Below are 13,986 nucleotides of genomic sequence, written 5' to 3'. Positions count from 1 at the left end.
TAGGCTGCTGAGTAGAAGGAGGCAGGAGAGGTGCTCTGTCTCCGAGTAGCCAGAGAAGAAGTAAGTGCGGTGTGACACCAGTGTGTTTTTGTAAGGACGGGAAAACAGCTTAGCTGTCCCGTGTTAGGAAGGGTGTTCCTGGAAGTTGAGTTAGTGCTCCAAGAGGAGCTAGGTGTTGTTTTGTGTTTGTTTCATTTTGTTTATTAAAAATAGCGCACTAGCGCTTAAAACTCAATTTCATTGTTCTGGGTCGTATTTTTAAAGGGGCACGAACCCGAGTAAGTTGTGCTTTGTCACATATGGTGGAGAATGTGGGCAGAGTGTGTGGGCACCCCTACGACCCAGAAAATGGATTTTAAAGAATTGATCGCAATGATCAATCGTAACACCGCTGCTCAGAAAGAGCAGACAAAGAAGTGGAGACAGGAGTGGGGGCTACCGGATCCGGAGCCGACAGAGCTAGACCTGCTACTCCAAAAGTGGGAGCAAGCAAGAGGTACCCCGCTGACTCCAGCTCCAGAGCCCAGAGGGGAGGAGCCGTCGCTTCCGGAGCCCAGAGGGGAGGAGCCTGCGCTTCCGGAGCCCAGAGGGGAGGAGCCTGCGCTTCCGGAGCCCAGAGGGGAGGAGCCTGCGCTTCCGGAGCCCAGAGGGGAGGAGCCTGCGCTTCCGGAGCCCAGAGGGGAGGAGCCGCCGCTTCCGGAGCCCAGAGGGGAGGAGCCGCCGCTTCCGGAGCCCAGAGGGGAGGAGCCGCCGCTTCCGGAGCCCAGAGGGGAGGAGCCGCCGCTTCCGGAGCCCAGAGGGGAGGAGCCGCCGCTTCCGGAGCCCAGAGGGGAGGAGGTGAAAAGCATACCTCCACCACAGCCCCGACCACCACCCCTACAGTCCAGTTCGGCGCCGCTGCGTCCAGTCCCTCACCCCTTGCTCCTGGACACCCTGCCGGTCTTCCTGGACCTCCCTGTGCTGGACCTGGAGCCCAGGAGTCTGCAGCACTGGCCACAGCTCTGCCACTGGTTACCTGCTCCGCTCTCCCCGAGCACCCAGACGTCGCTGGGCTGCTGCCAGACGTCGCTGTTGCTCCCCCTGTTAGCTGCTTCGCTCCCCCTGGGTGATCGGACATCACTGCGCCAGTTCCCAGGGGAAGACCTGAGTCCACTGCGGCATCCTCCAGTGCCCCGGCCTACGCTTCGGTCGGCCCTGTTAGCCCGGTGGGGTCGCGTGTCGCCGGTTTGCGGTCCCTTCCTGGCAGCGCCAGAAGGACCGACCCATCCTCAAGCCCGCCCGTGGAAGAGGGCGGCAATGGACATTGCTGGACTTGAGGCTGGGTGGTCTTTTAAGGGTGGAGGGAGGTGGCCGTGGTATGGCCGGTGTCTTGAAAAGACATGGGGGGGGATGTGTGAGACAGCAGGGAGGGGGTTAAAACCTCTCTGCAGTAAAAACATGTGCGGAATGTTTTCTGTTAATTGTTTTATTGTTAATTATCACCTGCACCTGGCTATGATTGTAAATTAGAGCCAGGTGCAGGGTTTATAAGGAGAGCAGTCAGTCTGCTCTAGGCTGCTGAGTAGAAGGAGGCAGGAGAGGTGCTCTGTCTCCGAGTAGCCAGAGAAGAAGTAAGTGCGGTGTGACACCAGTGTGTTTTTGTAAGGACGGGAAAACAGCTTAGCTGTCCCGTGTTAGGAAGGGTGTTCCTGGAAGTTGAGTTAGTGCTCCAAGAGGAGCTAGGTGTTGTTTTGTGTTTGTTTCATTTTGTTTATTAAAAATAGCGCACTAGCGCTTAAAACTCAATTTCATTGTTCTGGGTCGTATTTTTAAAGGGGCACGAACCCGAGTAAGTTGTGCTTTGTCACAATATATATATATATATATATATATATATATTTTCTATGAAAAATAAAATATTGTGCATGATTACGCCCATGCATAAGGGACTTGCTTCAGAGCATAGATACCACAGTGGCTTCTTAGCAACCACTCAAGAGATTCAAGGAAATGCTGAGCAGTGCTCAGAAATGTAAACAACTCTGCGGAAATTAAGATGTAAAACATGCAGTCTCGTGTTATTGATTAGACAGCATTAATCTGAAGTGTCTGTTATATTCACAAGCAAATCGGCACTCACAAGCAATTTAAAAAAAAAAAATGGAAATTATATATATTTGTTCACAGTGTCTGGCTGCATTTCATCTCTACATGATATGCACCTAATCTTAGAGTGTTGTCTACTTTTCTACACAGAGTCCACCAATTCAGTATCTACTGCCCAATACAAGTTTAAGCAAAGGCAGAACAACGCCCAAAGAAGTAAGAGCCTTCGGATGGCGAATCAGGTACCAGCATGTAGCTTCAGTGAATCTACCAGTGTGAGAGACTCCAGGTAAGGAGGCAAACATGGAAAGATTAAGCAATTTAAAAATACATTGTGCTAGTTTTTGTTACTATTTGATTATCTTTTTTTATATCATTCTGAGTTATCATTTATTGCAGTTACTCAAATATTCATTGCCTTTATTGAGTTGCTTACACCAAAGTGTCTTTATAGAAGGAAATGTCAGTGACACCTAGTGATCTTCCACTGTGGATCACGTTTGCTTTTGTTTTGCTAACAATAAAAGGCTGTGTACTAGATGGTGCTGATGCTTTGGCTGATCTAGTCTAGCAACTGAACCGAAGAGAAGCTCCAACAACGTGGTATTATTTCACCTGCTTCAGAATTCTGTGTTGCGCTGCAGGATGTTCAGAAGGCAAAATGGAGGTATTCTCTGAAGACAGTTTGAGTGGTTTGCATTGGCATGGCTTTATATTATAAAACTGAACATGTTGCAGTCATTTTTCTATATTGGTTTGAAACGTAATAAAGGTTGCCATAGCAACACATATGGTATGACTCCAGAAGACAGGCACTTGTGTCCAGAGTAGCGAGAGTACTGTGATAGAAAATCATGGTGTAATTGTAATCAATGAGGCCCTTTGCTACAGATGCTTTTTTTTTTTGTAAATAGTCTTTTCCCAAGTCCAGTGTAAACATTATAACACTAACCCTATATGATCTGAAGCTGTCATATACAAACTAGTATAGAAAGGGGATATGAGATAGCAAAAGAGAGGGCTCAAGAACTTTAATTTTGATGAACAAAGCAAGGCAAAGGTGAGCTTCACCCTTTTGTTCAGAAAATATTAAACAGCCATCTGCACGTTCAATGTCAGTAGCTGAGATTTTGCCAGGACATTGATTGGGCTTAATACACAAAGTGCACTTTATAAACCACATCTGTAATATTAGAAATATAGGCATTTTTGTGTGTCTAAAATAATATTTAGAATCCCACAAATATTGCTAAGATGTTATTAACTTTAAGTCATCTTCTGTCATTAGTTATATTTGAGTAAATAATGTATTTTGGTACGTATATTGTTTATTAGCACAACACATTGAAAATAATACATTAGACTTGTTGACAGGATCATTGTATTACTTTATTCAACTTGTGTTTAGCCTCTTCAGACAACATATTATTTTTCAATAATACAAATTGCTTTCATATAATTTACCCATTATTGATTTTGCTTTCAGTGTGAGCTTTATTAAAACTTAATTTTGTTTTTTGAATGAGGTCCGGAAGGTGCTGTAAAAACAGATTGATTGTGTTATAACTCTCTAATAACTATTTTAAACAGTTTTTTTTTATATTAACACAAGTAATTCTGCACCAGAATCTGATACTGGATATGGGAACAGCATACTGTACATAGTGTATTCAAGTAAAAACAAAACGCTATTTTATGGTGTCTACTGGTTTTGAGATATTGTCTTAAAATTTAGTACACAGCTGTGTTCTCAGATTCTCTGTCACCTTTGATTGTTGGTATTGTAATAATAATTAAAAGAGTGCAAACCATTTTAAAAAATACTAATCATTAGGGTTATTACTGGTCCTCTTTTTCTGTTTCTGTTTTACAATAGCATACTCCACTGGATAAATAATAAGAATGGCATTGCTTCTTTCTTTTTTTTTTTTTACAGAAAGGAAGGTTTCAGTTTTGCAATTCATGTTGATACATCGTTTGAAATTAGCATGAACGTTCACTGTTTTTGCATGAGCACAAACAAGCAGTTATCTGGCTTTGACGAATAGCTGCAGGTAGGCTCTGTTCTTTGACTCATGTGCGATGACTTTTAAATGGAAAATCTGCAATGACATATGGATTAGTTAAACTGCTGTACATCATGTACATGTCAAATACAATTAACTTAGCCCAGCATACAAGAGGAAACATGTTTCCAGGCGCAATGTTTCCTAGTGTATGCTGTCTGTTTCCTTGTGTCCTGAAACCAGGAAACATGATTCCCGGAATAGACCTGGGTTCTACTTTGAGAAACATTTTTAGGAAAAGTTTTGCCTTTGGCCAATCAGGAGAGACTATGTGAGCCTGAGTTCATCGGTCATGTTACTTTGCAAGATGGCGATTTCTATAGACTTCTGCAGTCTAGGGATGCCAACATTAGTGCAATGTTTACATTGTAGTAATTTATGTTTAGCCTAGCAGTAGTTAACATAACGTTATGTAACATAAAAAGTGTAGTTTATTTTATATATTTAAGTTATACTTAATGATACTATTGCGATCTCGTTTAATGCAGGCAAAGCACCACACAGGGCGAGGCAATCCGCACACAGGCAGAGGGTGGGCGCGAACCCGGGACCTCTCGCACTAAAGCATAGCGCCGATACAGCTGTACAAAAGAGCCGGCTCCTTTGCAAGGAGCGTATATCGGGCTTATGTCTTTGTGTGTGATTATGTCACCTACCAGCCCTGCTGCTGCCTCCCCCCGTGCACGCTACAATACATTTCATTCGTGTTGTATTTACCTATCATGCATTTATTTAACTGAAACATTCATAAGAATTAGCATCGCAAAATAAGATAGTACTACTGGTGTTAGCCAGATTACAGGAGCATGCATTAATATTTATGTGAGCACTTCTCAAAGAACTTGCTCCAGATTAGTGTTTATAACTATTTAATAGAGACTATGATGTAAACATGGATTTTAAAGCGATTAAGTAAAATAAAGGGGGTTGGTGAGTTCTGTGCTGTTTGTTTATGTTTGCAGCACCTTCTACGAAGTTTTAATGCAATTATAAGTGCAGCACTAAGTGCAATAAGGCTTTCATCCATTTTGAAGTGTGCGGCAGGAATGACCACATGCTGCTTGAAAAAGTTTCCCGACAATGTTTCCTGATAATGTTTCCTTGACAATTTTTGAAGAAACATGTTTCCGGAAACATGTTTCTGGAAACATTTCCTCATGTATGCTGGGCTTAAGAGCATCAATGGAAAGATATCTATCCATGTGTAGGTACATGTTTATTTTGTCAAATAGTTGTATCCTTGGATCTATTGAGAGTGTGGGTTGTCTGTCTATTTGAGTAGTGTATTTCATAGTAAAAAGAAAAATCAGCTTAATCTTATCTGAGCTCTTTGTCTCTCATAAAGCTACTGTCAAGCAGGCAAACATCAGTCCCCACACTTTTTTGTAGCCATCCTAGTCAACAGCGACCCATGTTCTATCAGGATCACTATAAAGCCTTAAATGCATTCCCCTTATTATCTATCTCACCATACCCATAGCATCTGTTTCAAAATGATTCTACAAAAATGGGTCCAATTAGAGCTAGTAAATTAAAGTAAGGTTAAATCAGTATCAGAGTTACCTGGAGGTTTGACATATTGTAGAAGCTTGTGTGCTTCTAGTATGCGTATATCAATGGCACAATTCTTCATCTGCTTAGAATGCTAATCGTGCTGTATGGTTAATGATACCAAGCAGATGGTACTGAATTTCGTATGTGTTGTTTACATTTTTAAATTGGGGAGTTGGAACATTCTGATTATTCTGGGAGATTTTATATGGTAACATTTGCCAGAGATCTATAGAGTTATTGCAAATACTTTGTACAAAACTGTGCAAGATTTTAATAGCAATTATAGATAGTAGGTATTTGTGATGGTGTGTGATGTAAAAAAATGTGCAAAAAAAGCAGAACTTACAATTAAACACTTGCCTGTAGGTTGATGTGTTGGTTTTCAATAAGTAATGCTTTTGTTTAAGTTATTTTTTTGCTTTGCCCATCTGATAAAATCAATGACTATGGAAGAAAAACCTTGAAAATGTTTGCGTCAAATGTGTGCTGAAATAACTGAATGTTTCCAAGTAAACACAGCATGCTTCACTCATTTTGAATCTTTCTGTTCTAATTTTTTTTTTTTTTTTACAGGAAATTACTTAGTCAACCTTAGTTGCATGTGTCATAAAATAGAAATCTCATGCTGTATTTCATTATTATTTGTTCAGCTTCTATATTGTATTGTGTACAGCTTAGTACTGTAGTACTAAGTATTGTTAATGAATTTTTTATTTTTTTTATTTTTTTTATTTAATATACCAAAAATAGTAGGCTGCAAGATCCAGTGGTTAAAGAAAAAGGGCTTGTAACCAGGATGTCCCCAGTTCAAATCCCGACTCACTCAATGACTCACTGTGTAACCCTTAGACGTTGTTGTGAGACTCTGCAGCTGATGCATAGTTCTGTAAGTCGTCTTGGATAAAGATGTCTGCTAAATAATAAACATAATAATATTACTGCATGTAGTTTTTTTTAAAAAATGTAAATGTGACAGACTTAGCTGAGTTAGATAAAACGTTCCTTAAGTTCAAATAGTAAAAATTCTGTTTTAGTGCAGAAAATTCCACGATCAGTCTCTGAACCTTGCGATACTGTTTAATGATTACTTTGGCGCCATTCCTGTTTCATACATTTTTTTTTTCTTCTGGTCTTAAGCTATTAACATACATGTACATTTTCACATATTTTAGTAAGTAAACTGTCTAAAAAGACTGTTGGATCTGTTTCCAAACATGTCACTTGGCAAGCTATTGGATGTATTAATGAACATTACTACTGATTTGAGCTTATCTAGATGTGAGCAATGTATTGAAGTTCATGGATTGCCCTGCTTAGATGCAATCTCCAGGAAATCTTGATGTAGAGATGTATTTATTAAATCTTAATTCTATTGATCAAATGCAATTGTAATTGACTCATTCCCTGTAATGCAGTTTTAATAATGTTGTAATTTTGAATACATCACAAAAGTAAACATGGTGTCTTTCAAAATGCTAATTCAAGGTCTCTTTTTTATTTATTGCAAACTATGGGCAGGTTTCCATGGAAACTGTTACTATTAAGGAAATAGGAAGTCTGGGTCATGTGTTGTTTAAGAGAGCCTAAAGGCTGTTAGTTATAAACCAGAGATAGTCATGTTGAAATGCAGCCAGTCAAAAAACTGTGGTATTACTGTATATTTAAAGTGTGTGTTATATTCTATACTTGTCATGAGAATCGGCGTAGCAGACACACACTACATTTGGTTGTTATTTAGAATCAGTGCCTCATGGGTTTGAATTTAACTGCGCTATCAGTTAACACACACTTTTACTGCAAAAAGATGAGATTTGTGTGTGTTTTTGATAGTTCATTTTGTGATGCTGAGGTTCAACAGCTTTAATAGCAATAAATAACACTAGGGTGTACATTATGTGTGATTTGAGGACAGCTAAAGATGATTCCACAATCATCTTCGAAATCCTCAAATCGCACATAATATGCACGGCAGTGTCCTTTATTGCTTAATTATACTTTTTCAAAGACTGTAAATGTGTTTGCTAAAGCTATTCACCTAACCATTTGCCTGAGGTTAATGTCATTATTATGGAATATTATATTTACAAAAGTCTTTCATCGCAATCTGTAAGGTTTTCAAACAATTAAGGGTCTGTATTCATTAAATACTAGCTCACAGTATCAGAATATCAAACAACTTAATTACCTATTCTACTACAAACAAAGCACATTTAGCCTTCAAGATTAAGATGTTATTTGGATGTTAATGAGAAAATGATTGGGAGAATAACAATAAGATTATTGCTGGTCTACAATTAACAATTCAAGTGTTTCATTTACATATAAAGACTAAGGAATATAAGAACATGTTTAAAATGTATCGTTCATAGATTGTAACAAACTAAATGAAAAAAGGAAACCTGAAATCAGGCAGCATTGATTTTTATTTTTATTTTTCCTGTGATCAGTAGTTGTATTTTGACCCCTAAGGGCATAATAACATTGTCATGTATTTGATGGGACCGTAATAACAACTTTTTGTCTACATTCACACTGGGTCCATTTCAAACGGACTCGGTCTGGTTCGTTTTGTTTGAAAGAATGTGTCAATGGCTTGCTGTTCACACATCTGCGAGCAAAGGGACCGAGTTCGTTTGGATGCAAACTATAGTTGTTGTTTTTTTTGGTCCTTTTCCATTTTTTTCCTTGACGCAGTCCGTTTGTGTTCACAATGCAGTTTTGAAGCAGTTTTGAACTCGGTTTGTTTATGTGGTGTGTGAGCCGGATGTTTACAATATCCTGCAAGGTAGCTATTGATATATTGCTCTGGTATTTAATATAGCATGTTTTAGATTATTACATATTGCTGTGGAAGAAAGCACTAGTGGAGCACTTCGCTAATTTAATTAATACTAATTTAATTTATTGGTGTCCACTGCCCACTGTTAATCACACATTAAAAACTACAAATCCCATACCCCACCAATTTCACTGATTTGTAGATATTCAACAACATTTTTTTTTGTGTGCCCCTAAATTTTTTAGTGCACGCCTACATTTTTTAACTTAGGCGCACATGTGCCTACAAAAAAGTTAGCGTAGAACCCTGCCTACACTAGGTTTCTGTGAAAAATGCTGGTAAGTTTCTGTTTTATAACTAGTGTTATAAAACAGTGTATAAACAGTGAGGCTGTGTGGTCCAGTGGTTAAAGAAACAGGCTTGTAACCAGAAGGTTCCCGGTTCAAATCCCACCTCAGCCACTGACTCATTGTGTGACCCTGAGCAAGTCACTTGTGCTCCGTCTTTAGGGTGAGACGTAGTTGTAAGTGACTCTGCAGCTGATGCATAGTTTACACACCCTAATCTCTGTAAGTCGCCTTAGATAAAGGCGTCTGCTAAACAAGCAAATAATAATAATAACTACCAATGCTTAATATTAAAAATGGTTTGTTTGTTACATTTTTGTGGTTGTTTTGTTTTATTATTGCTATCTTACGTATTGTACACTATTATATGAAATCCTGCTAATAATTGTTGGTCATAGCTTACTGGTGGATCGCGGAACCTGTTGAGATCCACCAAAATTGATCACAGTGTTTGGTGTATTGGCCACCACTGCTCTAAATGGAACCAGTGTGAACACAGCCTTATTTTGTGTTTTGTTTATTTAATTATTAAATCACACATATAAAAATCCATAATGTTAATAGTGTAGAGAACCTGTTTGTTCTAAAATCAGCGTGTCTTTCATTATTATAAACACGTGCGGTTTACAGATTTACACTGCACAGGTAAGTATTGTTCTCAGTTATTTAGTTATTTGATCAAATGGAAGGTTGATAACTAAGATGTACAGTGACTGTGTTAAAGTTGCACAGGCTCAAGTGCTAAGATAAATGATTCTCTTTTATTTGTGATAAAGAAAGTTTTATTATTTCCTCCCTGTGTTATCTGATTGACTTCCAAGTGTTGTTATTTATATAGTAACTAAATGCTTAAGAATTCATTGCTGTGCACAGAGCAATCTCTAATTAGTGAAACGTGTTGCTTTTGCATCATGAGAGTTCCAAACTTAAGAAAACAGCAATTGTTAAACTTGAGAAATCAAGACCACCTCCAAGGTTTCGGCTACATGCACACCCCATCGTGTTTGCATATTTGCTAAGGCAAAATATTACAATCATGGCCACTCATACCAATGAATGTCCATAAATATCATAGTGTCCATTATCACCAAAAGTTACTGCAATAACATTTTCACAAAACAGTGTCAAATATAGTAGAAAGAACATTTTAAGAGTTGGATTTCAGTTTTCTAAGTTGATCAAATCTGGTTCCACTAATGACAGTAACACATTAAAGTACTTTTTAACTGAACAACCTGAAACACTAACAAAGTCACCGCAAATCCTGCAGTACATTTCTATAAATTTACTTTACAGGCTAGCTTGTAGATTATAATTTTTATTTGGATAATTTAAATTAAACACGGTTTAACCCCTAGAGTCTCTTTAAGCTTCTAACTGTTAATCTTGTTATTTTATATGTTTGTTTTTACTGACAGGTCAGACAGAAAAAAAAAAAACATATGTATTATTTGCTCTTTTTTCTGGTGAAAGTATAATTCCTCAGAAGAATTCAATACAGGAAATCTAACTATTGAAAACGATGTTTTCCTGTAGCTCAGTGCTCATTCAAAAATGATTCATCAGCATGCCCTAATACGATGTAATATAATAGAAGACAGACCTTTGGGAGAGAATTAGCACTAACTGCAGAAGAACTGTTCAGAGCAGGAATGTAAGACAACCAAGCATGTCGATAACCTACCTTTAAATAAGAAAATCGTAACCATGCAGGCTTCTCTAATATATATGTGCTGTGTATACATTTCACAATAAGCCAGATAGGGTGTGATGTGCTAACAGTACCTAGAACTTAAACAATTTTGATTTTATTTATTTATTTTTTTAACTCCTGGCCTTCGGTCATACCTGCTACGAAAAGGGGGTGTTTTGTAGTATTCTGGCTGAGGTACAATAGTCTGTGTATGAAAAACCCTACCTCCCTTAATTCTCTTCCTGAGATGTAACTAAATTAAAGGCTTCAGGCTGCAGCCCTGACATTTCAAGCAGAACGATTCTATGACAGAAAATGTAATTCCCACTGGTACATTTTATCCTCAATAGTGCATTTACGTTATTAAACAATAACCAACAGTTTTCTTCTATCAACATGTCATTTATATATTTTTTTAATTAACTTATAATGTATAAGCAAAATGTGTTATGTTAATCATGCCGTATGCTTATTTGCTTTACAAACAGTTATGACATTTTGATCAGTCTTTTTCCAGCAGCAGCCTTAGCCACAGGATCTACATTGATGGGTCTGGATTTGCAAGGCACAGCAAATTCATATGCAGAGAAGAGGAAACCTTTTAGGTTTAAAGATATTTTCATGGTACTGCTTTGCCAGTGCCTAGAGGATAAGCAGCTGCAGATGATTTCCTGTTTAATTGACATTTACCTACTATGCAGGGTTGCTAGGAGGAGGTGAATAATCATAAATACTGCATTAGCTGATGCACATATTACTTAACTAGCTGCCTGTAGCGTTCTATAAATGACTAAATGGATCTGTAATTTTTTTTAGCATTCTTGAGATGAATATCTGTTTGTATTGTTCTTCACAGTTTGACGGGATGAGATCTATGTCCCTGCCTCCAGTTAGATCACCTCTTGTAAAAGGATGTGTCAATCAATATATTCTTGGATTGTGGGAGGTGCTGATGCTGGTGCTGGTTGATACCATCTGCTTTCCTGTTGAGATCCTCCAATGAATTTGTTTCAAATCAAAGCTCGAATGATTGCTGCACCTCTTTTCTAATGGGTGTCCCTGAACCCAGAGTGACTGGAGGAACGTGTGTGTGTGTCATTGTGCAGACTGCTATAAAAAGCCACCTGCGTGTGGAGAGCTTGAGTAGCCAGCCCCTGCTAGAAGTGTATTTGCTTCACATGTGTGTGGATTGCACTTGTGAGCTAAGGAACAGCTATATTCAGTACTGTGTGCTCAGGCAGCCTCATTTGAACAGTAGGTCTGTCTCACAAGCTGAACAGCTGCACTGCTCAAAAGAATTTAATTGCTTTATTAAACTGATGTCTCCTGATAAAGAGCTGTCAAATGCATATATCTCATGAGATTCATAATGGACTGATAAAGAGGGTTTGAACTTGCTGATGCAGAGGCTGATTGTTACTGTTTCACCGTAGGACGTTTACAATGGATTCTTCTGTCCCTGACACAGAGGAGGTGGAAAACAACTCTTTAAAGTACCTGAAAGCCGAACAGACTGGGAAAATGTGGCTACGCCTCAGAGGAATGTAAGTTTCTGTACTGTTGCTTAACTTCAGATGAATCAGTATGTGTTTGTGTTTGAATTGTAGAAGTATAACATTATTCTTTAATATACATTTTAAACTTTGGCAATAGTGTAACATTTGTATTTTAATAAAAGTATACAGTGTATTATTTATTACATGTACCTTTTTCAAAGCTCAAGTTTAGAAAACGCTGGTCCTAGAATGCATGTAGAATCCAGACTGCATTAGTATTTTTCTCAGATTAAGAGATTTTAATAAAAGAAAAACCTCTTAAATGCTTTATACATGTCTTATGGTAACATTTGTAATAGTATTCTGTCTAGGATTACACTTTTCAATCATTTTTTTTAAATACCATAATATCTGTTCAGTTGGCTTTGATTAATATTCATATACCTGTCGTCCTCAAGAAACAATATTACCAATCACCTGTATAAGGGCATCTCAACCATCTGTGCAGGATGATGTCTTGATATATTTTTAAATATTGCTTCTGGCATATTTAGCTTTTCAAATGGGCCGTGCTTTAGAAACATACCTTAATCCAAAACCAAATCTTTTTTCCTGCTTCATTGAAATGTGATTGTAAATTAGTACAAAACAGGCTGTGATATTGTGATCTGCTGCACTTCTTTTAAGTCGCTGATGTGCTTAGTAAAACAGAATTGCACTTCCAATGTGTAGCATTCCTCTTATAATACTGAAGAGTCACAATGGGGTCTATTCATAAAGGGTTAACGCCTGTCGAGAAAACAGGAGTACATGATCGGATTTCGTCCACAGCCCCCTATTTAACGGCAGTTGCTATTCATAAGAGATCATTCAGATGCGTCGTTAAGCCCCAGCGATTTTCGTCTATGAAGGCATGTTTGTAACGAATTGAGAGAAAGGTTAACGATTACCTCATTAGCATGAAGTTTTCATCGGTGCTGAGCGTCAACCTGCTATTCATAAGAGTGAACGACAGCAAAAGGCTGTCGATAACTAGGTGTTATTGAACGCTTTCTACAGTCAAGTCTAAACCAACGACAGCCTCGGCAGACTGTTTTTTTAAAGACACATTTTAATTACTACACTTGCTCTGTTATACCGTTTGACGTACTGAAAAAAATGCATACAAAAAAAAATCTGTAGCTTTAGCAAGTACTTTTGTGAGTAAAGCGCAATGTCCTGTCATGTTTTAAACATGCACATTAACTGGATTGTTTTTTGCCTATATGAATCTGTGAATCTGCATCATGCCAGATACGTTTGTTGTTTAATTTAACCTTATATTGCTGGAAATAGCATATAAAAGTATTATATATATATATATATATATATATATATATATATATATATATATATATATATATATATATATATATATATAATTAAAAGTATTATATATATATATATATATATATATATATAATATATTTAATTAATATAATATTAGAAAATCAACGTGCAAGTAAAATTAATGGGGCAAGCTAATTCTGCATTGTAAAAATTACTTGAAATTACTTGATTATTTCTAACAGATTCACAATGGTAATACGTACACAGTAGGGGTTGTTGATGGCTCCCTTGAGAAAGATATGTACAACATATCGAAACGTTGGGCTAAAAAATATATATATATATATATATATATATATATATATATATATATATATATATATATATATACTAAGTTGGTAGTTTAACTCTGTTTAATATAATTCCAGGAATAATTGCTGTGCTAAATAGAAAAAAATCTAAGCAATGTAAATTAAGGTTAACTTGTCAGAAAATCAACGTGCAAGTAAAATTAATGGGGCAAGCTAATTCTGCATTGTAAAAATTATTTGAAATTACTTGATTATTTCTAACAGATTCACAATGGTAATACGTACACAGTAGGGGTTGTTGATGTAATCTACCAATCCCAGCTGGA

General features: G+C 37.6%; 1 protein-coding gene across 3 annotated transcripts in view; it reads left to right on the top strand.

Moving 5' to 3' along the window:
• The first annotated feature begins 2,257 nt into the window (after nt 1-2,257).
• The window catches only part of LOC117414073 (dual specificity calcium/calmodulin-dependent 3',5'-cyclic nucleotide phosphodiesterase 1A-like), a 68,560-nt gene continuing 56,831 nt past the window's right edge, over nt 2,258-13,986 (top strand). For 2 of the 3 annotated variants that reach the window (XM_059032216.1, XM_059032215.1), the window contains exons 1-2: nt 11,540-11,782; nt 11,958-12,068. In XM_059032216.1, coding sequence (XP_058888199.1) covers nt 11,574-11,782; nt 11,958-12,068 — 320 coding nt within the window. In that variant the 5' untranslated portion in view covers nt 11,540-11,573. Of the gene's footprint in view, nt 2,375-11,539; nt 11,783-11,957; nt 12,069-13,986 lie in introns of those variants that run through there. The other variant, XM_059032218.1, reaches the window with a different exon arrangement.

Source organism: Acipenser ruthenus, chromosome 10 (assembly GCF_902713425.1).
Source record: "Acipenser ruthenus chromosome 10, fAciRut3.2 maternal haplotype, whole genome shotgun sequence".
Classification (NCBI taxonomy): domain Eukaryota; kingdom Metazoa; phylum Chordata; class Actinopteri; order Acipenseriformes; family Acipenseridae; genus Acipenser; species Acipenser ruthenus.
This window is presented reverse-complemented; position numbering and strand designations above follow the sequence as displayed.